Consider the following 26,121-nt stretch of genomic DNA (forward strand, 5'->3'; position numbering starts at 1 on the left):
GTGGGGTGCCGGTCTCAGTGTCCCCGACGGACAGGCACTCGAGGGTGCGGCTGATCTCCAGGGCCTCCTCCTCTGCCTCTGTGAGGACCACTATTTGTTGTGGCCCCCCCTCCAGTCCTTGCCCTCTCGCGTGCATTTTGCACTATTTTCTCCAACAAGGAGAGAAAATACAAACGTGTGAGTGAGTGATGGTGAAGTGGCCAATCAATGAATGCATTGCTTTGGGTGAGGCTGACCGTGAAAGAGGTGCATCAGAGGGTGAGTATGAGACAGAGACATCACATTGGATGAGGATTGGGATGAGTGGTAGTGGTGGGTCACAAATGGAGAGGTGAGGAAGTGCTGAGGAAGTGAAGGTAAGTTGAGGATGAGCCTTAAGTGGGTGTGAGGAGTGATGGGATGGAGTAATCTTGGCAGTGCAGAATGAGTTGTGGGGGGGCGGGTTGATGTGCAACATGGAATGCAGGAGAATCAGTAAGTGTACTCACTTTGGCTGACCTAGTTAGGTCATTAAAGCACTTCCTGCACTGGACCCAGGCGCGGCAGATGTTGCTGCTGCTGGTGACCTCCTCTGCCACCTCGAGCCAGGCCTCCTTGGTGGCAGAGGCAGGCCACTTTCTCCCGTCCGCGGGGTAAAAGACTTCCCTCCTCCTCCTCACCCCGGCCAGTAGCACCTGGAGAGGGACATCATTAAATCTTGGAGCAGCCTTGCCCCTGTGCTGCTCCATATTGTGTGTTCTTGGTCTTTGCTCCAGCAAAAGCCATTGGAGCAATGGCCCTTTAAATGTAGACGCTCCAGCTGACAACCTGTCACGTGGGTGCACAATCCCCCCACTGCGCAGCTTTCGGACGGCAAACCTAGAAGCCACGTTAAGGGCCACCAATTGACTTGCGATCGTGTGGGGAAAGGTAAGTTTTTATTATCCGGGTTTGCGGCGTGCCCATTGACCCCGCCCCCAGCTGCCATCCCGCTGCCCTTTAAAAATTGAGCCCTCAGTGAATTTTTTTAAAAGCACAGTAACTACAACACTATTGGTTCCAGTCCTGTTAGGACCATGAGATTATGATCTGCGCAGGATCAAGTGATGTAGATTGGAATGCTAGATGGGTATTCTGGAATTTTCTTTCAAATTGGCGTTAGGCAGCTTTATCTCCTTCCTCCTCTCGCTTGGGGGAAATTTATTATCAATATCCCTGTCTCTGGTTCCATAACTGGAAACCTAAAAATACACGAAGCTGAATCTTGGCTGCCCTCAGAGAGGAACGGAAAAACAGAAAGAAGCTCAGCCAGAGCTAATCAGGTGCATGTATGACCTGGTCAATAGGAGAAATCAATTGATACAGCCTGGGCAACAGGCCAGGGAATTGCACAAGGAGACATAAAGAGAAGGGAGAAAATAAAATAGATAAAAAATGGAGAGAAGAACTTACCAAGAATTGTTTCCTATTTGGATATTGCTATTCATTATATTAGATTCTCAGCTGGGGAGATGGTCACCTTTTTCTCAGGCTGGAGCTGACTCTTGTTGGGGTGAAATCCCAAAGAAGCAACCACTTGCTGATAGCTCACCCAATCAGCCATTCCTAAACAGTGACTATTCAACTATGTAAGGCATCATAACCAAACCAGTGTTGTCTTTGCTCAGTGTCCATAATCTCGTTTGGGCTCGCTCTCTACTCAGGTTCACAGCAAAAGGATAGTTTCCAGAAGCAGGTCCATGTCGCCTCTGATCTAAAACGTACAAATTTATGAAAAAAATTCTCATCTTTTCCCCCCTAGTTCTTTTGCCAATTATTTTAAATCTATGACCTCTGAGTACTGACCCACTTGCCAGTGGAAACAGTGTCTCCTGATTTGCTCTATCAAAACCCCTCATTATATTGAATACCTCTAATTGGTCTCCTTTAACCTTTTGTGCTTTAAGGAGAACAACCCCAGCTTCTCCAGTCTCTCCACGTAACTGAAGTCCCTTAGCCCTGGTACTATTCCAGTAAATCTCTTTTGCACCCTCTCTAAGGCCTTGACAGCCTTCCTAAAGCGTGGTGCCCAGAATTGGATACAATACTCCAGCTGAAGCTTAACCAGTGTTTTATAAAGGTTTAGCATAATTTCTTTGCTTTTGTACTCTATGCCTCTTTTTTAAAGCCAAGCATCCCATATGCTTTTTTAACAACCTTCCCAACTTGCCCTGCCACCTTCAAAGATTTATGTACATACACCCCCAGGTCTCTCTGTTCCTGCACCCCTTTAAAATTGTACCATTTAGTTTATATTGCCTCTCCTCATTATATTTCCCCATGAAGCCAAAGGAATTCTTTAAAAAAAACCTGGAGTTAATTTTGTAACACATTTTGTCCGAAAGGCAATTAATAATTATAATACAGTGATTCGTCATGACGGAGCTTTGCTTCCATCATTTTCATCAGTGATCGTCAGTGGCAACTCTGGCTGACTTTTCTGTTCCTTAGCCTAGTGGCGCTGAAGTGAATTTTAGCGCTCTGACTGCCACTCTATTTACTAAGCACTGTGATCTGTACTACTCAACACCACATCTGGTGGCCCACTTACTCACAAAGCCATCGGTGGAGCTTTGGTACTGATTCTCGACCAGAACAACTTTACTATGTGCTGTGAATCCAGTCCTAACCAGTCCTAACAGTACAGAGCTGATCCATGTGCCATCTCTGCGGTTTCACAGCACCACCTGTGCCAGCCTCTGTAATAAAGGCCCTGAAAAGAAGCTGTGAGATACTTGCATGCGAACACTTAAGGGTCAATTCTCGGTTTAAGTGGACATTGGGGAGGCGGTGGGCGGAGAGTACCCGCTGCTGCCACCTGATAGGCCCGACCAATTTGTGTGGGCGGGCCCTCATTACCATTCTGTCGGCAAGTTGCCAATCAGAGGAGCCCAAAAATCTAGTGGCTCCAATGTGGAGCCCAGGCTGTGCAGGTCGGAGTGGGGGAGGTGGTGGGAATGGGGCATGTCAATCCTGGCAGAAGGCCGCAAAGGGCCGGGCATCGCAGGGGTCTATTTCTGCGGGGCTGGAAGGAGCATTAATACTCCTCCTGACCCGCAAAAAAATTAAATTTGCCTTTTATTGAGCGGCCAGCAGCAGTCCCTTTAACGGCCGATGGTTAGACCGCTCAATGCCAAATACCAAGAACGCTCCGCCCATTGGTACCTGAAAATTGCAATGGGCTCGTATTGACATCATTGGACCCCGATTTGCCTGGGCTAACGAGCCGCCCACCTGTTTCGGCGGGCGCCTGGGCCGTCCATTTCAAGGACCCCAACAAAATGGCAGTGGCCTGGACGTCAGCGGGATTGGGGCGGTAAGTGTTGCGATACGATTTTCATCATGCGACCGACCTGTTCCAAAAATGGGGACGAAAATCAGCTGCTGAGTGCGATCATCTAATATCCAAATGCATTTATGATTTAACGAGCAACAGTAAAGGAGATGTCCCTGCTGTGTTTATAATGTTTCTAACACACAGCAAACAGAGAAATCTCCCCTTTAGGTTTGCCAGACACTTTTTAATCCTTTAAACCCTAACTGGTCCTTTCCCTCATCCCACTGTTTATTTTTCCGTGCACCTTACCCTGCACCCCCCCCCCCCCTTTCTAGCCCTCAAAGCCAGAGCTGCTTAACCATTTCCGCTGTTGTACCCCATTTTTATCCAAGCTGGCAATATATTCATTTAAATCTTTGTTCACCGTTCCTATCTTTCTCTCCATCTTACTGTCTCACTCTTCTTGTCATAATCCTGAACTCTCAGATCCTTTAATGCCGCTTGATTTATAAGCTGGTCTTTCTTCAAGTTATTTATTTTTATTCAGTGTTATTTTGTGAGGAATCCTGGATTAGCAGCATTGCAATGACATCCTTTCCCTAATAACAATAGGACCAGTGCTTTCATGTGTGGCTTTTCACACTGCTGCTGCTCATTTCAATCTTATCATTGGTTAAGAAGGAGGTGGAAACTCAATCTCTTTTGTTTATGAAGACTCTAATTTTAAATAAAAATGGTGCCTGGCTCCCTCTAAGTAATGATAGATGGAATTTAAGGAATTCAGCTCTGTTTTCCTCCTGGAGTAAAATGAAACACTGCTGTATTTATTAGTGCTGTCTTTTTGTAATAAAACAGGATCTGTGCCTATTTTGTCATAAAATGAAACACAATTCCTCCTCCAACAAAAACAGACACTGATTTAATAAAATCAAAGTCTTTTCCTTTCTTAATAAAACTCAGACTTGAGATCGGCTTTTTTTATTTAAACAAAATCAGAAATTGACACTTTCTGAAAACCAAATAAAATGGGCCTCTGTTTACTTTCCATCAAATCTGTCTTTATTTCTTTGGCGTTAAGATTATGTAGTCTGGGCCTGTGGAGTCTCTACCTCACTAGAGTCAAACACAGACTGAATTCTGCATGGTACAAGGGAGGGCTTGGAGTGACTTCCAATGGGAGAAGTGATTCTGGTTTCCTTTCTTTTTCAATGTTTTTCCAACTTTCTCCTCAGGCTGCTGGGCCATGCTGGGCCCAGCCATCTACTGGTACCTCACCCGAGTGATCATTCTTCATGTGTGACCCACTGAGCATTGGCAAGTTATTCAACTACAGGATGATCACAATCAAGCCCAATGCTGTCCTCATCCGACTTTGCCCACAGGAATCATTGGGTAATCATCTCGAGCATCTCAGCTGATTCTTCCCCTTCCGACCTACCGAGCCTGTGGACGATCAGGCCCCTAATGCTGCACTGGCTAAAATCAGCTAATGCAGTACAGAACGGGGATCAAACCTACGACCGTCCTGGTCTCTATGGCTCAGTTCCCCACTACTAGGCAGTGCACTTACAAATGAGTCACTGGGCGAGCAACTCCTTTTTAAAAAAAAACGTTAAAATTATTTGTAATTTCTTCCTTAATGACCACATAAGTACAACAACAAGAGGAGACATTGGCGAGCAACAGATTATCCAGTGTGTTCCACTTGAGACTAATACCATTACCCACTGATGACTTTGATGCTCATGGGTTGTACGACATCCTACATTGGTGGAATAAACTGGGTGTCGCACTGGTGCCCATTCTGCACCCGCAAAGGATTGAATGCAATTGTTTGCGCCTTGTCTGTTTTCGTTAGAATGGTACAAATCTACAGCTTGACTGATGGTGTGTTATGTGGAGAACATGATGTGTACTTGTCTGGCCTGACTCTGTCCTTACAGCTTTCTTCTTTCCTTTTGACAGTGCATTCGCAAAAGCAGAACAGACAGACATGTGTGAGGAAGAGCCTTATCTGTGCGTTTGGAGTGGCTTTCATCATAAGTGTCATGTTGATTGCAGCAAATCAAATTCTGAGGAATGGCATGGAATAGCTTCCTAACCAGCTCCCTGCTGGCATGAACTGGCCGTGCACGACTCTGTCAGTCAGTGGGTAAACTCCAGCGGACTCCTGGATTAGGAACACAGAGTGATGTAAATAGGAGTAGAATATATTTCTACCAGGAACATGGAGCCCAAAATGGAAGTGATTCTTTTTAGGTTCACACACATAGAATCCCGCAGACAGGGATTTTTTTTAAAAAAAGGGCTGAATTATTAAAGGCTGCTTTTTATAATGCAATAAAGTGCAGAAGTTCTGAATTATAGCTATGACTGGTAGTAGAAAATTGTTTGAGGTAGAGTGGATCATGATTTTTAAATACAAAGGAATGGGAATATAATTTTCTCCATGTGCTAATGTTAGTTAAAAAGTTGGAGTGACTGTAAAGCGCCAAAACCTACTTTATACTCATGCCGACTTTCTCTCCAACGTTAGTCAACAAAGGAAAATCAAGCCCCAAGGCGTTCTCCAGTTAACTTCTGTTAAGTCTGGGGTAGCAAGTGAATCATTGTTGGGTGCACGTTTTATACCACAAGAAGCAGTAGTTACATCCCAAGTTTCTGGTGCTGTGGAATCTACCCTGTTTGCGTTGTGGGAGCCGTAGACAAATGACTGCATATGCACCAACTTTCAAGAAGCAATTTGTGATGTCACTCGTATCTGTTGGACCACTGCCGATGGCTGGAATAGAACCATACAAACATTGGCCTCTACTGGTGTAGAATGGTCAACCCAGTGGCGGTTAAAAATAATGGATGTTTCTGACTCACAAAGCAGAGCTTATATGACTACTGCCTGCAGCGGTGCTGGTGGAAACTATTAAATGGACATCGGCATTGCTTGATTTACTTCACAGTGCTGCTGTCAAAATCAGTGCTGTCATTATTGACACAACTGCAAGGAAAAGGGGTGTGAGTGTCCCTGATTCTAACTAATTAAATAAACATGCAAATGGATCTAATATTAATACATTCCTGGTATACTCATTTACTAGTATACTCATTTACTAGTATAGTCATTCAGTGGTATATTCATTGACTGCCATACTCATTCACTGGTATACACATTGCCTTGGCTCTTGTGCATCCCCAATTTTAATCGCTTCACCATTGGTGGCCATGCCTTCAGCTGCCTAGGCGCTAAGCTTTGGAATTCCCTCCCTAAAACTCTCCGCCTCTCTACCTCTCTCCTCCTTTAAGACGCTCCTTAAAACCTACCTCTTTGACCAAGCTTTTGGTCACATGCCCTAATATCTCCTTATATGGCTCGGTGTCAAATTTTGTTGATAACACTCCTGTGCAGCGCCTTGGGATATTTTACTATGTTAAAGGCACTAAATAAATGTAAGTTGTTGTTGTTGTTGCTGCTGTAATTCACTGGTTAAATCATTAACTGGTATACTCATTGGCTGGCACACTCATTTACTAGTATTATTATTCATTGGTATACTCATTGACTGTTAGACTCATTAGTATACTCATTTACTAGTATACTCATTCACTGGTATATTCATCGACTGCCATACTCATTGACTGGTACACTCATTTACTGATATTGTTATTCACTGGTATACTCATTGACTGTTAGAATCATTGGAATATTCACTGACTAGTATACTCATTAGTATACTCATTCACACATATATTCATGTACTGGTATATTCATTGACTGCCATACTGATTTATTGGTTATACTTATTCCTATTGGGGCTGAATTTGCATGGACAGGACTTACCCAGGATTGTGCCAATCAGTGCCCTCAGGGATTGACCCTACCAGTGGGCATCTAATTTGCAGGGGCCTGGTGGGCACCCACACCACTATGGGCAGATCTCGGGCAGCTTCCAGTCAGCAGAAGGATGTCTGTTTCTCTCCCCAAAACTGAAAAAGTGGTCCCCAAGAGCCCCCTTCATAAGGGGAATGGTAACAGAGAAAAACATTACTTACGTCTTCTTCAGGGGTTCAGGCTGTTTGTCTGGCCTCTGGATTGCTAGTCCAGTAGGCTACCATACCTAGACAGGTGGTAAATAATACACACTTCATTAGAATAAATCTCACCTTGTGAAAAGCCGTTGGCAGAAACAACTGGCTTTCACCAGTTCTCCTGCTCCTTCACCAGTTACAATGCTCCCTATCTCACCAACCCCACTCTTCCACATTGCTCTCTTTCACTAGCCCCACTTGTTCCTCACTGCTCTCTCTCTCTCTGTCTCACACGCACCAACCCCACTGCTCCCCAATGTTCTCTCACTTTCACCAATCCCGCTGCCCCTCATTGTTTTCTCTCTCCCTCTCGATTTCTCGTTGATCCCACAGCTGTTCCTCAGCACTCTCCTGGGCATTTGAGGGTGTTTGACAGAGTCTCATAGACCCAGATCGGAGATGAGTGGACTGATCCTGTATTTTTTCTGCCTGTTCCAAGCCATTTGACACTTTGAAGGCTTTTTATTGTTTGCTTTACAATGAACCATCTCTCCCTGTGGGTATGAATGAGGAGGGCAGTAAGTTGCAGTGAGCCTGTGTTGGGTGCTGCTAAGGCGGGAGGTGCTGTTGAACATGTTCCAGTTTTTCATTCGGTTAAAGGGCAGACCTGCTACAGCACCGCCTTAACTTCTTTAAGTTAATTTTGCTAATTTAAAAATCTTGAAGCACAGAACAGGACACAAAAAGCGTATCTGTCGATCGTACCTATCTCAGAATGCACTAGAGAAACGGAACATGGCTTCTTGGTGATTTTACAAACATTTTAAAAATATAGTACCACAAAAATAAAACAACACTCGGATGATTTTGCCATTATATAATTCACAAATTTGATCAACGGGTATTGTTCTCAGACAGGACCCCTCCCCTTACCTTTCTCCTGCACTAACTACATGTCTGTAGAAAGTTTAATAAGGTGCCTTGAGCTATGCTTAAAGTGAACTTGAAAGATGAATGTGGTGGAACATTGGACTCAATTTCATGCTGTGCTCATTAAGGTCAAATCAGTCCTGCACAGCCCATTGAGTAACTGTGAAACATAGATTCAGCCCTCTGCTCCAAAATGTTGCACAGCTGTGTTCTAGCAGGCTCACTGCTGCCATAGAAAGAAAATGGGCTCACTGTGAGGTAAACCAATGCCCTGGTGAAGTGCCCCATCTAGTGACTGGGTGAGCACAGTCAAAACTCATTCCCAACTAATAGACAAGTAGACATGGGACTGAAATATGTGATCAACCTGCTTGGGAGGCAACTGCTTGACTGCATGCATTGCTAAGTCAAGGAAAATGTCAAAAATATCTTCATTCTATACATTACACATATTATTAGCCAAAAGAAGAATTGTGCCGTTGTTTATTGGATGACCTTGTTTCCATTTAAAAAAATATCTACTACTTTTCATTATTTTCTCCCTTTTAAGGGCACCCCCCTCCCCCCATCCCCACAGACATGTCATCCTAGGCCTCTGTAATACTGATTCCTAATAAGCCATTGAAAGAAGAATAAGAATGGCTAACAGGTCACTGTCTCCAGATTGTCAACGCACAATTTACTCACAAGTCCTGTGATTTGTGGATTTATCAACTTCCCGCGTGAAGCATGAGCATTTTAAAAAAACTTCCACAAATGATATACTGGTGAGTAATGGTGACTTAGCAACGCTGCTTCTCTGCTGCAAAGAGATGCAATTGGCCTTCGTGTCTGACACAGCTAAGGTCAGGAAATAGTTGTCGGGGGATCTTCAGCTTGAACCCATGAGTCCATGGGTACCCACCAGTGTTCCCCATCACGCCGCTACTATTTGCATTTGTTTCAGGTTTCCTGATTCCTAAGTACAGTGAAATTTATAGGAGCCTCAGTCACACCAATGGAGAACCTCACTTCTGTTTGGTCCTCCCTTGAATGCCTTTTCAAGGGACAGCTAGATTCAGTAACTGTTACCCATTTGTAAAAGCTACACAACTGTAGAAGGTGCAGTGCAGTCCTCAAGGATGCAGCCCTCAATTGTTCGTATGCAAATGTTGGGAAGACACACAAAATGCAATCTTAAACAGCTAATTCCCCCTTCCCTTCCCTTACCTTCCCCTTTTCTCCTGAAGCAGCCACCTCTATAGTTCTACAGGTGTTGACAGCGGTCTGTTGCCCCCTTTAAGAGGTCTAGATAATAAGTGTCAGCAGGCAATTTGACTATGGGGTCATTCAGTGTCCACAAGTGCACACATTCTAGAAGTGGATAGCAATCAGTAGTAGGAATCTCGCCTGATCATTCTCCTCCTGGAGTCCATCTATGGCAACCCCCCCACCACTCTCCCCCAGCTGTGACCAGCTAACTGAGTACAGATCAGGGACTGAGCCTGGGATCTCTCTGACCTGTATGGCTCAGCAACATACTAAGCAACAGATCCACTGCTGAGTGTTTGGGGAGCTCTAAACATGTCATCTTTAACACATTCCCCACAGGCTACAAAGGATGCATGGTTGGCAATGTATTGACGTGTATAGGAGATGGACTGTGTTTATAATGTACACTGTGCAGAGACTAGAGTTTGATGTTACATTGACCCTTGTACGTAAATCGAGCACGGTGCAGCTTCCCCTTCTCATCTCCACACATTGGAAAGTGATATCTCACGGATAGAATATTTCTTTTACCCCAGTGTGTGCTAATGTGGACCATTGCATTTTCCTACCAACTGTTTAGTAGAAACTGGCATTGCCCACACACTGGACGATATACACTGTAACATTATATTACCGTGGCATCAGATGACGTTATGATAGTTGAAATTTAGCAAAAAAAAACCTCTTTCATCACTGTGAATCGAAGATGGAGTTTCTGTGTGGACCATCAATCTGAGCTCCACAATTCTCCAAAATGACTGTAATTCAGAACTTCTGTGTTTCACAATAGTTACAAAGTACTTCTTTGTTTCAGTAAAAGAAAAATATAGGACAAGCTAGCGTACAATTACTGTAAATATTAAATATATAGTAAATTTTGGCATGCTTTAATAAATGAATAACATGAGAAAATACTATTTATCCATTCTAACTTATATAGATATAAACATTCTCATAGTTACCAAAGTTTAACCCCTCTATTCACATACCTCTTGTAATGTATAATTCCTTCACTCTCAGCAATGAAAACATTAGTCCCTTTCCTTTAGTGTGGCCTGTTTAACCACCTATCACTACATGGTCCTTTCTGGTAAGAAAACACTTAAAGCAACTACATTTATATTCTAATTTTAATGTAAAATTTAAATTATTTTTATATTATTTTGGATATGCTACAGTCTTATGATTGTAAGAGCTATATGTTCTTTACCAATGAATGAAGATGCTCATCTTGTCCACATTATAATCCACGATATTTTTCTTTCCTCTGACCCTTGTGATGTTCAACACAACAGCAAAGCTCTATGAGATAGAATTTCCGTGGCGGTTCTCCTGATCTCCCGCTGTAACTTCGGCAGAAGCTCCGTCGGGAGATTGGGAGAACCAACGTACAGAAACTCGACCCCCTACATTTTCCTTATTTTCTTTCCCTCCGAAGTGTTGTATCAGCCGCTGAAACTTGTGCAGAGTAGTTTCTGTAATGAGGTGAAGGTGGCTTTCAAAGGGCCAAAATAGTTGACAAGAAGCATTCGATGGAAACTGAATCTTAATATAATTTGAGTGGCTCAGTACCGTACTGACAGGAGTTTCACTTCCCACTGCTGTAGTTCAGGTTCAAATCCCAGCAGTGCCTGACACTCAGCCGTTGGTGTACTGAGTTTCATCCTATCTCAGCGAGGCCACCAGATAACATAACTTCTTGGATCATGATTGGCAATTGTAAAAAGAAAAAGGGTCCCTGATTTCACTCCTCCAGATCACAGGTGAATTATCCCAGCAGCTGAAGGGCAGGTTATTGGCCCTCAATTGTTGTGCCACTTTCAGTGCCAGCGCTGGTGCCAAGGTGGGGCCATCTCCAAGTATCGTGCCTCCACACACCTCTTGTGCCAAATCTTCAATATTAAACATTTCAAAACACAGTGGAATGTAAGGCTGCCCATTAGGATTGCCAATCCTCCAGGATTGTCCTGCAGTCTCCAGGAATTAAAGATTAATCTCCTGGACACTGCTGTGAGCAGCCAGGGGGAAAAATCATTGGGGCATTAAAAAAAATTGTGTTTTTTTTCATTTTCTTTGAACACTTTCATTTATTAGCTATAAAATTAATAGAGATAGTTAAAAAGGCTGTTTGGCTGGATGATTGGGGTGATAGGTCATGTGATGAAACCTCCAGGAATAAGTCCCAACTAGAGTTGGCAACCCTACTGCCCATACAGAAAACCTGACTGGATCCACAAGGCAAGAAAGTACAAGCTAAAAGTACTGTTAACTTTACTTAATGAGGCCACCTAGTAGGCTGTTGGAGAAGTGACTGAACACAGCCACACAGTAATTATCAGGTTTAGATGATAGCCTCTGCTGGAGCTGACACCAAATTACTTACCACAGCAGTGTGAAGCAAACCTCTTAACTGTGCTGCTAGGACAGACTAAATCTTCGACAAGTTCAAATATTGAGCCGAGATAATCTAACAGAAGAGTGGTTTGTACCATCAGAACTGGGATGTCCATGTTAATGGTTATGGTCCTGTGATCAAATCGTAATGACATGCCAGGAAAACTCAGACTACTGCTACCAAATAGCTCGAGTAGCCTGAGGCTGATGGGAGCTAGGGAATAATGACAGGAGCATAACCTGCAGAGACAGACTTCCATAAGCATCACTGGGGATCATTTTGACTTTGCGCGATAGTGTAAAACGGGCGATAGCGAATCGGTACCCCTTTTTACATCTCTCTCCTGATTTTAATTTCCATTGAAGTCAGTGGAGTTAAAAATCGGGAGAGATGTAAAACAGGCCGCTGACTGGCTATCACCCGTTTTGCATTACTGCACAAAGTCAAAATTACCCCTACTGTGTGCCACTCGCTACAAGTTTGTATAGCACCCGTTTATAGTGGAGCTGTGAATTTATATAGTAGCTGTGAATTTGCGATTAATGACGGCCCTTAATAAACGACTGGATATTAATGCTGCAGACAGATTTAGTCTGATCAAAGCTGATGGAGTTAAAAACACTTAACATCAATCTCCAGGTTGACTTGGGTTGACGAACAGAGATTCAAACCAGATTGGCGTCAATAGCTGATGTAAAACCAAGTGTGGGCTGTCAGTGTGTCAGGTTAGTGTGTAACCTGAATTGGAGCAATCCTCAGTAATAAACCTTGGGAGATAAGATTCAGGTCAGGCCATGCTGATTCTAACCACATGAGACCTCATTGGTGGCTGCAGTATAAATGGAGCATACAAACAGGTCTTCAGTTCTGCTTATAAAGCTTATTAATCTGAAATTATTCTCACCCCTTAAAAAATAGAAAACTGGTAAACCTATAATGTATGCGTCCGGTTTCACAAGAAAATATAATTTCTCTCCCAACACACTGTGCATGTCTCGCTGCATCACTATCACATATGAGGCTGAGAAAGCACTTGTCGACTGAATTAATTGTCTTTTAGAAAACAAAATGTCTTTCTGTTTGCCATTGTTCTCAAAACATTCTGATAGTCCTAATTGTTGTATAACTATACTGTACAAATCTGTAAAACAAAATTGTTTATGCATTTGTTCATTTTTTCCCCCATTTTTAATAATATTTCTCAGGGTTTTGTCAAATTATTTATGTTAATAAAATGATCAGAAGCTTAATTTGGGTTTAAAATTGTTTGAATTTATTAAATTATTTTTTTCCTTTTGGAGAGTTTTGTAAAGTTTATTCCAACTCTGGGATTATATATATATATATATATATATATATATTTCTCCTTGCCTATTTCTCCCTTCCTTGCTGGGATGTGGTCATTTTTCATGAGACCCTTGTCAACAGTCAACAGGCTATTCAGCTGTGATGGGCATCACAGATAAACCCAATCCTGTCCTCATCTGATGTCCACACACTTAAAGTTTTCAACAGGAGCTCTGGGTCTTTGTGTCTGATGTGCTGACACTATTTGTATCACCCTTACCATTGCTCTGGCCAACATCAGTCAACTCACCACACGCCAGGAAGCGTACCTGGGATTTCCTTGTGCTGTGTGGCTCATCAAATCATTGGACAAACTCATTGAGCCATCAGGGATCTATTTTTGATTTTTTTTCTATTCTGTGTTTTCAAGGTGAACAGCTAGAAGGGGACTATCAGCAGACAGGTAGCGATTGGGTGATCTAAAATATCCCTCACTGTTGGGAGTAAGGATCTACCTACTATATGTTAGAAACATCGTGGGTGACATTTCTGTGTGAAAATGAAGCACTAAAAAGTCTAATGGCATCCAATGCTACTCTGGAGATGGGGCATAATTCCCTCTGCTTTGAACCTGGGGAACAAAGCAGAGGAAAAATGGGCGGAGACCCGTGATGGCAGGTTTCCACCCCTTTTATGTTGCCCAGGCATTTCCTGGGGCTCCCACAAGGGGGAAGTGGAGAGCTGGTGCCTGGAACAGGCGCAGGGATGGAGCAGCTATGAAAATGAGCAGGAGGGCCCTAATGTGACCGTCATCCTCATTTTCCTGGAGGTACGCTGGCCAGGCACCCATTAGGAAGGGTGCTTAAGTAGAAGCAGAAGGTATCACAAAGATGGGTGGGAACCATTTAATATTGGGATTTCCATGTTGAAATCAGGCCACGCATGGTGGTGGCATAGCTTCATTTCTCACCCGCAAATTGCGGATCGCTGAGTTGGGCATCCTGAGAATTGATCATGGGAGATTGGTGCTCGATTTTGCAACCTGTGGCCATTGTCAGCGAGTTTGCTGATGCAGTGGTGTCATCAGCCAGGGAAGTAAAGGGTAGGCCTTGTTGTAGACAAGCCATTCAGACACCTGCATTTCCTGGGCAAAAATAGCTGGCACACTGGACTAATGAAAGAAAAGGGCATCGAGGCAGCAAACTGTTGTTGTTGGCCACATACAAGCTGGACTTTGATTGAATGGCATCCCTTGATTCCTGCTCCTCCTGGCCCACAAAGAAACTAAAATAAATTTTAAAAACTCACGTTGCTGGGCCTCTTCTGGCCCTGGCTCCCATTCCCGGCAGGTTTGGCCTAGCAAGGAAGCCTCCCCTGCTCAGGCCTTAGGCTAAAATCGGAGATCGGGCCCCGATCTGGATATTTAAAGAGGACCCCGCTGGATTCAGGCGGGCGTCCTTGCCGCCTGCAATTTAAAATTGCAGTCAGCCAGACTGGAGTGGGAAAGGAGTGGTTAAGTTTCCCGCTTCATTTTAACTGCCATCTGGCCTGGTTTCTACCAGGCGGGGGGAATTAATATCGACTCCTTAAGATCTGTTGATTGACAGTCACATAACTGTTGGTGGCGAGTCACATTGTGTCACTCTGATGGTGCCATCTACAAGTGCAATGCCATTTGAATGTTATGACCACAAACAGTTTTTAATTTATAATAGTTTGTATGATGTGTATTTCTAGGGGTAATGCTGTAAATTTTAGATACTTACACACCTGGGGAACATCAGGCCAATGCTATTAACCTAAACCTCCAAATCTCGGCAGGTTTAGGCCATGTCAGGTTAATCTGAACACATCTGGAATTTTGGGTTTGAGGAGAGGAATATTGGGGTCATACAATTCATAAATATTTGACCTGCTTTATTAGTGCTTAGAATGGCTTGCATACTGTTTAATACTCAGTATCAAAAGACTAATCGCACTGTCCACAATTCTTCTCATATATAAAACCATATCCCTTTATCTAATTTAAAGAAAATAAATGTTGGGCTGATTTTGTGACATTGGAGGAGCCTTAAATTGTGCTTGCGCAGTTTGTAAGATCGACCATGGGATCTGGGGGAGAAAATTATGCTACGCTACTGGTAATTGTCAGCTTGGCTTTTGTGATAGCACTTTTACCTCTGAGTCAAGAAGGTTGCCGGTTCAAAACACATTTTGAGCACATAAACTAGGCTGACACTTTAGCACAGTACTGAAGGAGTGCAGCACTGTCAAGGGTGCCCTCTTTCAGATGAGATGTTAAACAAAGGACCTGTCTAGCCTTTTCAGGTGGATGTAGAAGAGCGGGGAAGCTTTTCCCAGTATTCTGGAGCAACATTTATCCCTCACTTAACACCTTCAAAAAGCAAATGAACTGGTCATTTATCTCATTGCTGTTTGTGGGAACATACAGTGCACAAATTGGCTGCCGTGTTTCCTTACATAACAGCAGTGACAATTCTTCAAGAGTAATCCATTGGCTGTGAAGTGCTTTGGGTTGTCCTGAGGATGTGAAAGGTGCTACATAAATGCAAGTTCTTCTTTCTTTCAAGCCTATGCCTCAATAAAGGTTAGAAAAGAGGAATCTAAATGCATTCCTTATCCTTCCAACTAGCAGAAAAATAAAAAATGATCTATAACTTAATGCTTAAATACATTTAACATGTTCATATAATATTCTTCTGCTATTTTAATGGAAGCATTGATACTGATAAAGTATACACTCACAATTTGATTTCCCGTAGTGCACAGAGGAATATTTCTGCCCAGAATTATAATAGGCAGAGCAGGCAGAGTTTTACTGGGAAATAATCCAGTTATCTTTACTCCTGTGTATATATTCTAGAGTTTGCAATAAACATGTGTGCCATTGTGTTAACTTTGATTGATGTTGAATGATAAATGTTTGGCTAATAAAATTAAAGGAAAGTATTTCCACATTCATGATATTACTGCAGCTAATTTTTAACACTGTATATGAAGTAAGGACAAGCACAACGGAGTGTAAGACCACAGCATTGTACATTCACCTAAATAACATTGATGTTACAGTTCAATTTATGTTACTGGAGTAACAAGCGTTAAGTTGTATTTATAGATTAATAGCCAATTTATTTGATTAGATTTTTAAAAGAATTAGTCATGGTTCAGTTGAATAGATTGTCTAATCTAATTGTAGTGGCAACCAATTTATTACATATAAATTCCAACGTGTGTAATAAAACACCAACATTTAATTATTATGTGGAGTAGCTCAGTAATCTGTATCCTGAGTAAGTGAACAAGAGTTAGGTGGGTGATCTAAAACTCTAGGCATAATCGACCGATCGTTGCATGGGACAATAAACACAATGATGATCCAGTACTTCGCCTAAGTAGCCATTCTTCATGTGTGAGTCCACACAGGGAGTGTTGGCAAGCTATTCAACAATGGAGGGCATCGTAGCTGAGCCTCACTTCACCTGACGTTGAAAAATAGATATTTTTCAACTGAAACTATACAATAAAGGCCAGGAAAGGAAGCTCTCGGTAATTTCTTCCTTTCTATCCCAGGGGAGAGTCAAGGCAATTTTAGACCCTTAGCTAAGACCTGCCATCTGAACACAGCCCAGACATTGAACCTGGAACCTTCCTGACACGTACGGGTAAATATGCCGCAGCTGCCTCAATGAGACATTGGATGTCGGTTCAGTTGCTCAAAATATTTTTCTTTTTTAAACATAGAACCCAAACATTTCCAGGCAAAATGATTAACTTTGACCTCCATGAGAGTGAAGCACATGTCATGCAATGTTCTTATTTGAAAAAAAAACTGGGCAAGCTACCCTCATCAGAATGGCCTCAAACCACACTTTGTGTACTCTAGATTTTTTGCCTGCAATACCAATCATCATGTTAGCCCTAATTTTCCAGGGCCCCGCTAGTATCGGGGGGTGTTTCACCAATGGCAGGCTCAGACTGGGAACCCTGACCTCACACCACATTCTTACCGGGCTTGATTTTGTATCGGGCAATTTTGAGCAGGAAAAGTAGGCCCGATGCAGCATGCGAAACCCCACTTTACATGTCAAAATTATTTGAATGAAGCCCCAAGCTTAATTTCTCAATGTTAGGCAAAGCTCCACCCACAGCCCAGTCCTCACTTACACCAACTGGGAACCTCTCAGGGAAAACAGGCCTGCCCTCTTTATAAAATTTCTTAAAGCTAGGTTGCATTTGGCTATTGATTGATGAATTTTGGGTAGTTTGGGGGCACTGGGCATTTCTATGTTACTGCATTATACATCTTGCCTATTTATAGAAGGCTCTATTTTTGTTTCTTTTTGCTACAGTTTACATGTTACCAACCATCATTGGCCTCCAACCTTGGCCATCAATGCTGCTGCACAAGGTACATGGAAAATAAGGCGGATGGATGGGAAAATATTTGAATGTGGCCTTGAAAGGTAGAATTGGGCAATGGGGGAAGAGGGTAGCTGCAAATTTATTAAATGAATCATTGTGGCCTTAAATAACTCGTAGTCTCAACTTATTAAATATCTTCCACTCTCCAATACTCACTGTATCACTGATGCCCACTGCCACACCTGATACCCATTGTCCTGGTACCCATTGCCCATCTCCAAACTATTCCCTTCTCCCAACTCTCCACTGATACCCAAATACTCCTTATCCACCAATATCCACTACACATCATCTAAACTTTTCACTCTCACCTCTGCTCCACCAGTTACCCAGTACTCACTACCCGCCTACCTCAACTATTCATTCCACCCATGCCCATTACCATTCCTCGCAATTACTCACTCCCCCCAAATCAATTCTTATTAACCCATAAAGCCCACTTTGAGTGTTCAATCCCCAATCCACCAAATGCTACCCACAGTACTCCTTACCTTCTGAAAGCTCACTACTCCTCTCTATCATTTCACTGTTCAAGACTCTACCTCAACTCCCTTACCCCCTTTCCTCTGCCAATTACTCACTATTCTTCACAGCCTACTCACTAACCCACACTACACCTCATTTCCCAATCCCTTAAACTGCTCTTGCACCACTGCCTGAAGTGTCACAAAATGATTACCCCTTCTCAAAACACATCGGCAGGGCCTCTACGTCTCCGGACTCTCCGGGTACACCTTTGGGGCTCGCTTCATTTCTGCCCCCCTTTTAAAATCGGGGCCAGTATCTTCTTACTTACAGTCGCCAACACCACACTGTGTCTACTTCCTTATAAAACAATGTTTCCTCTGGCTTCCTGTGAGCAACACAACAGCAAATCCATGAGTAGATCATTAAACATCTTTCATGTGTGCACACTTCTGGTCCATAAATCTTACTTCCTGTATCACAATTTTGAGTCACACTTTTTATGTCATTAATGCATTTATAATGACAAAATGGCATGCAAATATTGGTGGGGTGTAAGATTCTGTTGCATTGATGGCAAGAATTAGCAGGGAAAATCCTTAGGATATACAGAATCGGGAAAGAGCATTCAAGTCCATTTGGCCGGTTCCAGTGTATCACAATGTCGACCATTTATTCCAGTTCAAAAGCCTATCTGGATGGATATCATAATGGTGAAGTTTCAGTGTACAAATGCACTGCAGTTGGAGTTGACAAGACCCTAATGTGAATCTGAATAAATGGCGTACAAGTCCCCCCGTAGTGATAGGACTTTATCATTTTCCATGGTGTCCCACCACATGGATCAGAACTTGTGAAGCACAGTGGAATCATGGACCCTAGACACTTTCCATTTATGAATGAATCTGACAAGCATTAAAATTATCTTCTGTCCTAAAGTCACCTTTCAAGCAAAATGATAGAAATCCCTTTGCTAATCAAGGTCCACTCATGGGAGTCTCAGCTAAGTTGTAATCATTTTGCTATCCCCATTTGTCAGAACCTGGCACTAATGATGAGATGATTCTGATTGCTGTTTCTGCCTGACTGCTTTAACTGTAATTGAGATACAACAAGTTAATTAAGTGTTTCATCACCCATGAAAGAAATTTCTGAAATGTCCTGGAGCAACTGCCAAGGAGCTAATCGTTAAGTTTGTGTCATTCCGGAGCGTAAATTGATGCTGGGTTAATGACAAGGAGCCAACAATTGGATTCACATCATTTCAGAAAATCAATTGACACTGGGTTAATCAACAGCATCAATGATTATTCCCAAATACGTTTCAACACCTTAGTTATCCAGCAGAAGTGGAGTACGCTCCCGTGAGTTTCTAATTAAATAGGGGCTGAGATTCCAGGAGTCAGGCTCCAGCAGCGGAAGTGTAGCAGAAATGACCTCCCTTCTGCCCTTGGAATCTGACACCAAACCGTGGGGATGGGGTCTTTTAAAACTTGGGGTGGTGGCACACACCTGTAATGCGGAATGAGGTTCCCGCCCCGACATTTGCCAGGAGAATCGGAGCAGCACCAAGCCGCTCTGATGGCAGATCAGAGGTCCAGGAAAGGCCAAAGAGGAACAGGTCTCAAATGTTAAAAATGCTCCTAAGGGAGCTAAAGCCCACTGATAGAGAGGTAAATTGATCTCTGATTACCTTTGTCTGAATGAATGTTTGAGTTTTTAATCAGGCCCTGAACAGACCTCTCGACAGCTCTCAGCTGCTGAGAGTTCTATCGGGTCTAATTGGGGTTAAAGAATTCCCAGGGTAGTCCATGAACTCCCCTTGACATGTTCCTTGCTATGGGGCGGGGAACAGCCTTTAGACTTGCCTGCTCTTATATGAGTGGTCCTTATAAGAATAAACATTGTCACTTCAAGTTAATATGGCAGTAAAAATATTAGTAATTCTGATTGATGGATCAGTGATTAGTAATAATGTCAGCTGTGGCTCAGCGGTAGATCTCTCACCTCTGAGTCAGGAGGTGTGGATTCAAGACCCACTCTAGAGACTTATGCACAAAATCTAGGCTGGCACTCCAGTGCAGTACTGAGGGAGTGCTGCACTGTCATAGGTGCTGCCTTTCAGATGAGACGTTAAACTGAGACCCCCATCTGCCCTCTCAGGTGGACCAATATCACTAAAACAGATTATCTGGTCATTATCACATTGCCATTTGTGGGACCTTGTTCTGCGCAAATAGGCTGCCATGTTTCCCTGCACTACAACAGTGACTACACTTCAAAAATACTTAATCAAAAGCAAAATACTACGGATGCTGGAAATCTGAAATAAAAACAGAAAATGCTGGAAAAGCTCAGCAAGTGAGGCAGCATCTATGGAGAAAGAAACAGAGTTAACATTTCAGGTCAAGACCTTTTATCAGAACTGGAAGATATTAAAGAGTTAAAGTTTTTAAGCAAGTACAGAGCCAGAGAAAGGGGGTGAGGAAGGGGAGGGGAGGAAAGAACAAATGAGAAGGTCTGTGATAGTGGAGAGGGAAGAGTGATTAAATGATTAAATGACAAAAGGGATGATGGCGCAAGGCAAGGAGAGTGGTAATGGGACAAGTTAAGAAACAAAAGACCGGTCTTGAGGAGCTGTAAATGGCAACAGCAGAACCATTACCAGCACTTGCTGTCCGAGAAAATGGGAGCAGTGGTTATGATCTGAAATTATTGAAATCAATATTGAGTCCGGAAGGTTGTAAAGTGCCTAAATGAAAGATGAGGTGCTGTTCCTCGAGCTTACGTTGAGCTTCATTGGAGCAGTGTAAGAGGCCGAGACAGAGAGGTCAGAGTGGGAGTGGGAAATTAAAAGTGGCAAGCGACCGGCAGGTCAGGGTCACGCTTGCGGACTGAGCGGAGGTGTTTAGCAAAGTGATCACCCAGTCTGTGTTTGGTTTCCCCAATGTAGAGGAGACCGCATTGTGATCTGCGAATACAGTATAGTAAATTGAAAGAGGTACAAGTAAACCGCAGTTTCATCTGGAAGGAGTGTTTACTTGTACTTCTTTCAATTTAGTATACTGTATTCACTGCTCACTGCCACCTCCAGCCCGATCCCAACACCAAACACATCTTCCCTTCCCCTCCCCTTTCCGCGTTCTGAAGGGACCGCTCCCTCCGTGACACCCTGGTCTATTCTTCCACCACCCTCAACACCCACTCTCCTCCCCATGGCACCTTCCCGTGCGAGCGTTCCTGTTCCTTTCGTGAACCGTGTGTTTGTATTTTCACTCATTTATTTCTTGGCACAGTCCCAATTTCTTTCTTTTTTTAATGTTTTTTCCCCTTTTAATTCCATTTCCCCATTTTCTCCTGAAGCCGCTGACTCGAGCTGCCTCGGCCCTAAGCTTTGGAATTCCCTTCCTATCTCTGCCTCTCTATCTCTCTCTCCTCCTTTAAGTCACTCCTTAAAACCTACCTCATTGACCAACCTGTCCTAATATCTGTTTATGTGGCTCGGTGCCAAATTTTGTCTGATTTGACTCCTGTCAAGCACTTTGGGACGTTTTTAATTCGTTAAAGGCACTATATAAATGCAAGATGTTGTTGGGGTACAGCTCCACAGGTACAATTCTTCCTGTGTGACCTGGCAAGCTGAGACTGGGAGTGTTGTAGGACATTCTGGGCACATTTACTGCTCTTTGGTTTGCTGAATTTCTTCACTTTACATTTTCAGTAAGACTAATATTAATTTCTACCCCAGTGATTCTTCCTCTATCAGTATGATCAGTGCAAGCAGATCACCTTTCATAAAACATCTAACACTGATGTGATCTCAAAATATCTAACACAGTACAGACAGTGGCTGCCTTCTGGATGTATTTATAGTAAACATAAAACCAACTGCTGGCATCCATCTTCCCCACAGAACAAACCGACCAAAATATAGCTTTTAAAGCTGTTCTACTCACCTTTTTTCTTTCTAATGCCTTTTTGTGATGTGACAGAAGTGACCATTGTGTTTCATCCAGCACTTTTCATCTCATTTCAGCCTTTAAAATACATCTGTTCTCAAGTTATTGAATCTATTAGCTGCCTTTTTGTAACAATAATTAGCATTTCTGTATTCTTGTCCTTTACCTGCAATACTCCACTCCTCTTTATTTTGATCAGTCCTTTAAAGATCTGTCCCATTTTCTTTATGTGGAACGGTGACAACCCAAAACATGAATCTGTCTTCTCTTTTCAGATCTTGACAGACTTGCTGTGCATTTCTAGCACACTACGTGGAAAGTAACTCCAGTCCTGAAACCTTCTGAGATGTCAAGTGAGTTTTCCTTTGAGTAGAGCTGTGTGAAGAATAAGACACATGGTGTGAAATCCCACAGGGTGCAACACTCAAGTGTTTTAGTTATTGGTGCTGAGTTGAATTGGAGATGTGTCATTCTTGAGCTATCAGTGAAGCTCCTGAACATAAATGACAACAGAGATCCACTTTTGACATCGCATTCCCAGAACCCAAGCTGTAACGGAAAATGGCCTGAACATTTGTCTGATACCATTTTCTTTTTCTGGCTCTGAAAGTTTGGCCACCCCTGCTCTATCTGATTTAACTATAGAGATACTTCAGTAACATTCTCCTTCCCAAATGAATGCTGGAAAATTAACAAATTAATCTGAAAGTGCCAATTTCATTGAAAAATATGTCTTACTGTATTCATTCCCTCCTTTCGTCCAGTGCAATACAATTCAATGTTTTTTATTCTTGTAAAATTAAACTCCAATTCATCTAATTACTTTCACTGATGCCCTAAATCAGTTATCTTCCTTGTTGTTTATTGAGCTCTGAATAGTAAAGATAACCATAGGCTTGAATTATGATAATTGCAGACTTGTCGTCCTTAGCAACGTAGCTTATAAGATGCCTGTAAATGTGGATCTAACCTTTCTAGAAACCACTTGCCTTTGTGACTTCCAGACTCAACTACTCCAACACCAACTTTTGCTGGCCTTTCTCTCTCCTCCCATCATAAACTCCAATTGTCCAAAACTCTGGCACTTGTGTCCATCATCCCAGTCCTCATTCACCTTTTCGTTTAACTTTCTTCCTCCATTGTACTAAATTTAAAATTCTCATTCTTCTCTATAAATCCCTCCATGATCTTACCCCACCCTAGTTCTGCAAGCTCCTCCAGCCTTATAACTCCTACTGAATGCTTTGTTTCACTGATTACAGCACCCTATTCATCCTTCCTTCCTTTCTCCCTTTCTCCCACCATTGGTTGTAAAGCCTTCAGCCATCTCGGTCCTACATTCTGAACCCTCTGCCTGAACCTCTCCATCTCTGCACCTTTCCCTTCATCTTTTCAAAACCTTGGAAAAACCTATCTCTTCAGCCATGCTTCTGTCACATCTGTTAATCTCTCTCGTTCCAGCTTGGCGTCCATTCCATTTCCAACGCCCATATGTGAAGTGCCTTGGGATTTTTTTTTTGGTATGTTAAGGTATTATATAAATTCAAGTTGATGTTGTATGGAAGGTTAACCTATTGATCAAAATGGTCTTGCCCGGCTTGGAACCTGATTGCAGTTACTTAAAAAAATAGTTGGCTGTCTATTTAAACATGTAGCCATTGTGAGCTGAAAAGTTTGCTTGAGAAGCAGTTTTCCTGGTGTCAAGTTCCTTGACTTCCTCAGTTTGTGAGCTGTAGGTTATAGTAATGGATTTCATACTAATCCTAAAACACAAGTGTTTTTAGAAAATAAATGATGTTTCCAGCGTTTTACTGATAGTATAGAAACTTAGATCCTGAGTTAGTGAGAGCAGTTTGCTCACAGCTTTAGACAAAGAATGTTCCCATTGTCTTCAGACCCCGCCACAAATTTCGTACTCTTCTCACTGATTCCACTCCCCTCTCTGACCACTGTCTGAGACTGAACCACACTGTTCGCAACCTCAGTGTCCTATTTGACTTTGAGCTGAGATTCCAACCCCATATCCTGTGTATCACAAAGACCCACCACTTCCACCTCTGTCATATTGCCTGACTCCACCCCTACCTCAAGCCCATCTGCTACCAAAACTCTAATCCATGTCTTTGTCATCTCCAGACTCGACTATTCCAATGCTTTCCTGGCCGGCCTCCTGTCCTTCACCCTCTGTAAATAGCTCGTCCAAAACTGCTGCCCTTATCTTAACCTGCACCAAGGCCCACTCACTTATCACAGCCGTCCTCACTGACCTACATTGGCTTCCGATCCCCCCACAAAATTTAATAACCTCAGCCTTGTATTTAAATTCCTCCACGGTCTCACCCCTTTCTACCTCTTTAACATTCTCCAGCCGTGCGATACCACCACTGCCCCCACACCACCCCACCCCCAAACTCTCCCTTCCTCAGACCTCTTGAGAATTCCCCCTCCCTTTGCCCCTCAAGTGGTGGCCATGCCTTCAGTCCCTTAGGCTTCATGCTCTGGAATTCCCTCCCTAAACCCTTCTGTCTCTCCCCCTCCCTCTCCTCCTCAAAACCCACTGCTTTGACTAAGTTTCTCCTAATATCTCCCTCTTTGGATTGGCATCCAGTTTTTTAATTATGCCTCTGTGAAATGCCATGGGATATTTTTCTACCTTAAAGGCACTATATCAATGCAAATTGTTGCTGTTGTTTAAACAAATTGGGTTAAAATGAAACATTGTGTCACAAAAATGTTATTGTACTGTTTGCAGCTAAGAGGGATACATTTAAGAGTCTGTTCTCCTAATGGGGAGCCTCAGCATCAGGCAGTGCACATTGGAATTTCAGTGCGCTCCCTCTGCTGTGAGGGTTAGTCTGACATTTCAGATGGAGAATAGGCTGCTGCACAGCGCACTCTGTTACTTCAGTTCCCAGTATTTGATGTGGTTGTAGAGCTCCATCTGCTGACAAGTTGCCACCTTGGTCTGTGAGACATTGTTGCCTGGTGTTGTAGTGATGGTTGTCATTTAAACTGCTTGCTGTAACTCTTGTTGATTCTGTTGGTGTAAAGTTTCTTTCTGAAGTGATGGGTAGCATACTGCTCCCAAGATCTGATCTTGCAATGATATCCACCATACTTCAGCAAGAAAAAAATAGTTGACTGCGGTCATCACACTGTTAAATTTCCTTTCTGATTCTGGACTGAATGGTGTACAATGTTGCAGACTTATGATATTAATTTAAAAATCATAGAATCACAGAATGATGCAGCACAGAAAGAGGCCATTCAGCCCATCGTGCCTGTGCCGGCTCTTTGAAAGAGCTCTCCAATTAGTCCTACTCCCCTGCTCTTTCCCCGTAGCCCTGCAAATTTTCCCCTTCTGTGATTTTATTAAAATGGGTCAATACCCTGGCCTTGACCTCCCCCTCCCACAATGGAGCACACGTACACTCTTCAGGAGGTTGGTATTACCTTATTTCATTGGGTGGATCAATGTCCCAACCTATGTTGGGTCTCACTGAGACTGAGGAAGTGGGAAGTCCCAATGTAGTAAATCCCCAGCCACGGCCTCACCCCTTTTGGCGTGAGGAGCAGTCAGTGGTTCCACCCTAGATAAACCCACCAGAAACTACCCACACATGCTGAGACCCAGCGTGTCCAGGTCCCGGTCTATTTCCCTGGCCTCCCACCGGAGTTGTGGCATTTTCGGGATCCCAATGTCGAAAATAAGGGACAAAATAAAAAATTTGAAGAATTTCAGAATAACATGATTAAAGTTAACCAATGAAATGTCTTTTGGCCATTTACTGCCTCCAATAAAGTTTTTATTTGAAGGCCTCAACCTCTTCCAAAAGCCTGGGATTGGAGTAGATAATTTTGCCCAGAGTTATGACGCTGAATGTGAATTGTGCAGTCTGAGCTTATACATTGCACCTGATTTCCCAGGATGCATCAGTACCATTCACTCAGCTGTACCGATGGAGCGTTTTAACTTTCATATTTACCAGTTTGTGCTCAAAACTATTTGAAGAAAAGCTAGAGGGCAAATTTCAAAAACTGTATTCAGGTAAAGTTTATGTTGTGTTTTTTAA

The 26,121-nt window shown here is 42.9% G+C and overlaps 1 protein-coding gene across 2 annotated transcripts in view; it reads left to right on the forward strand.

Moving 5' to 3' along the window:
* caln1 (calneuron 1) overlaps window positions 1-5,388 on the forward strand; it is a 222,016-nt gene extending 216,628 nt beyond the window's left edge. For both annotated transcript variants that reach the window (XM_067967919.1, XM_067967918.1), the window contains one exon: window positions 5,261-5,388. In XM_067967919.1, the coding sequence (XP_067824020.1) occupies window positions 5,261-5,388 (128 nt within the window). The remainder of the gene's footprint in view (window positions 1-5,260) is intronic.
* The last annotated feature ends 20,733 nt before the right edge of the window (window positions 5,389-26,121 follow it).

The sequence above is a fragment of the Heptranchias perlo genome, chromosome 28, assembly GCF_035084215.1.
Source record: "Heptranchias perlo isolate sHepPer1 chromosome 28, sHepPer1.hap1, whole genome shotgun sequence".
Taxonomy (NCBI): domain Eukaryota; kingdom Metazoa; phylum Chordata; class Chondrichthyes; order Hexanchiformes; family Hexanchidae; genus Heptranchias; species Heptranchias perlo.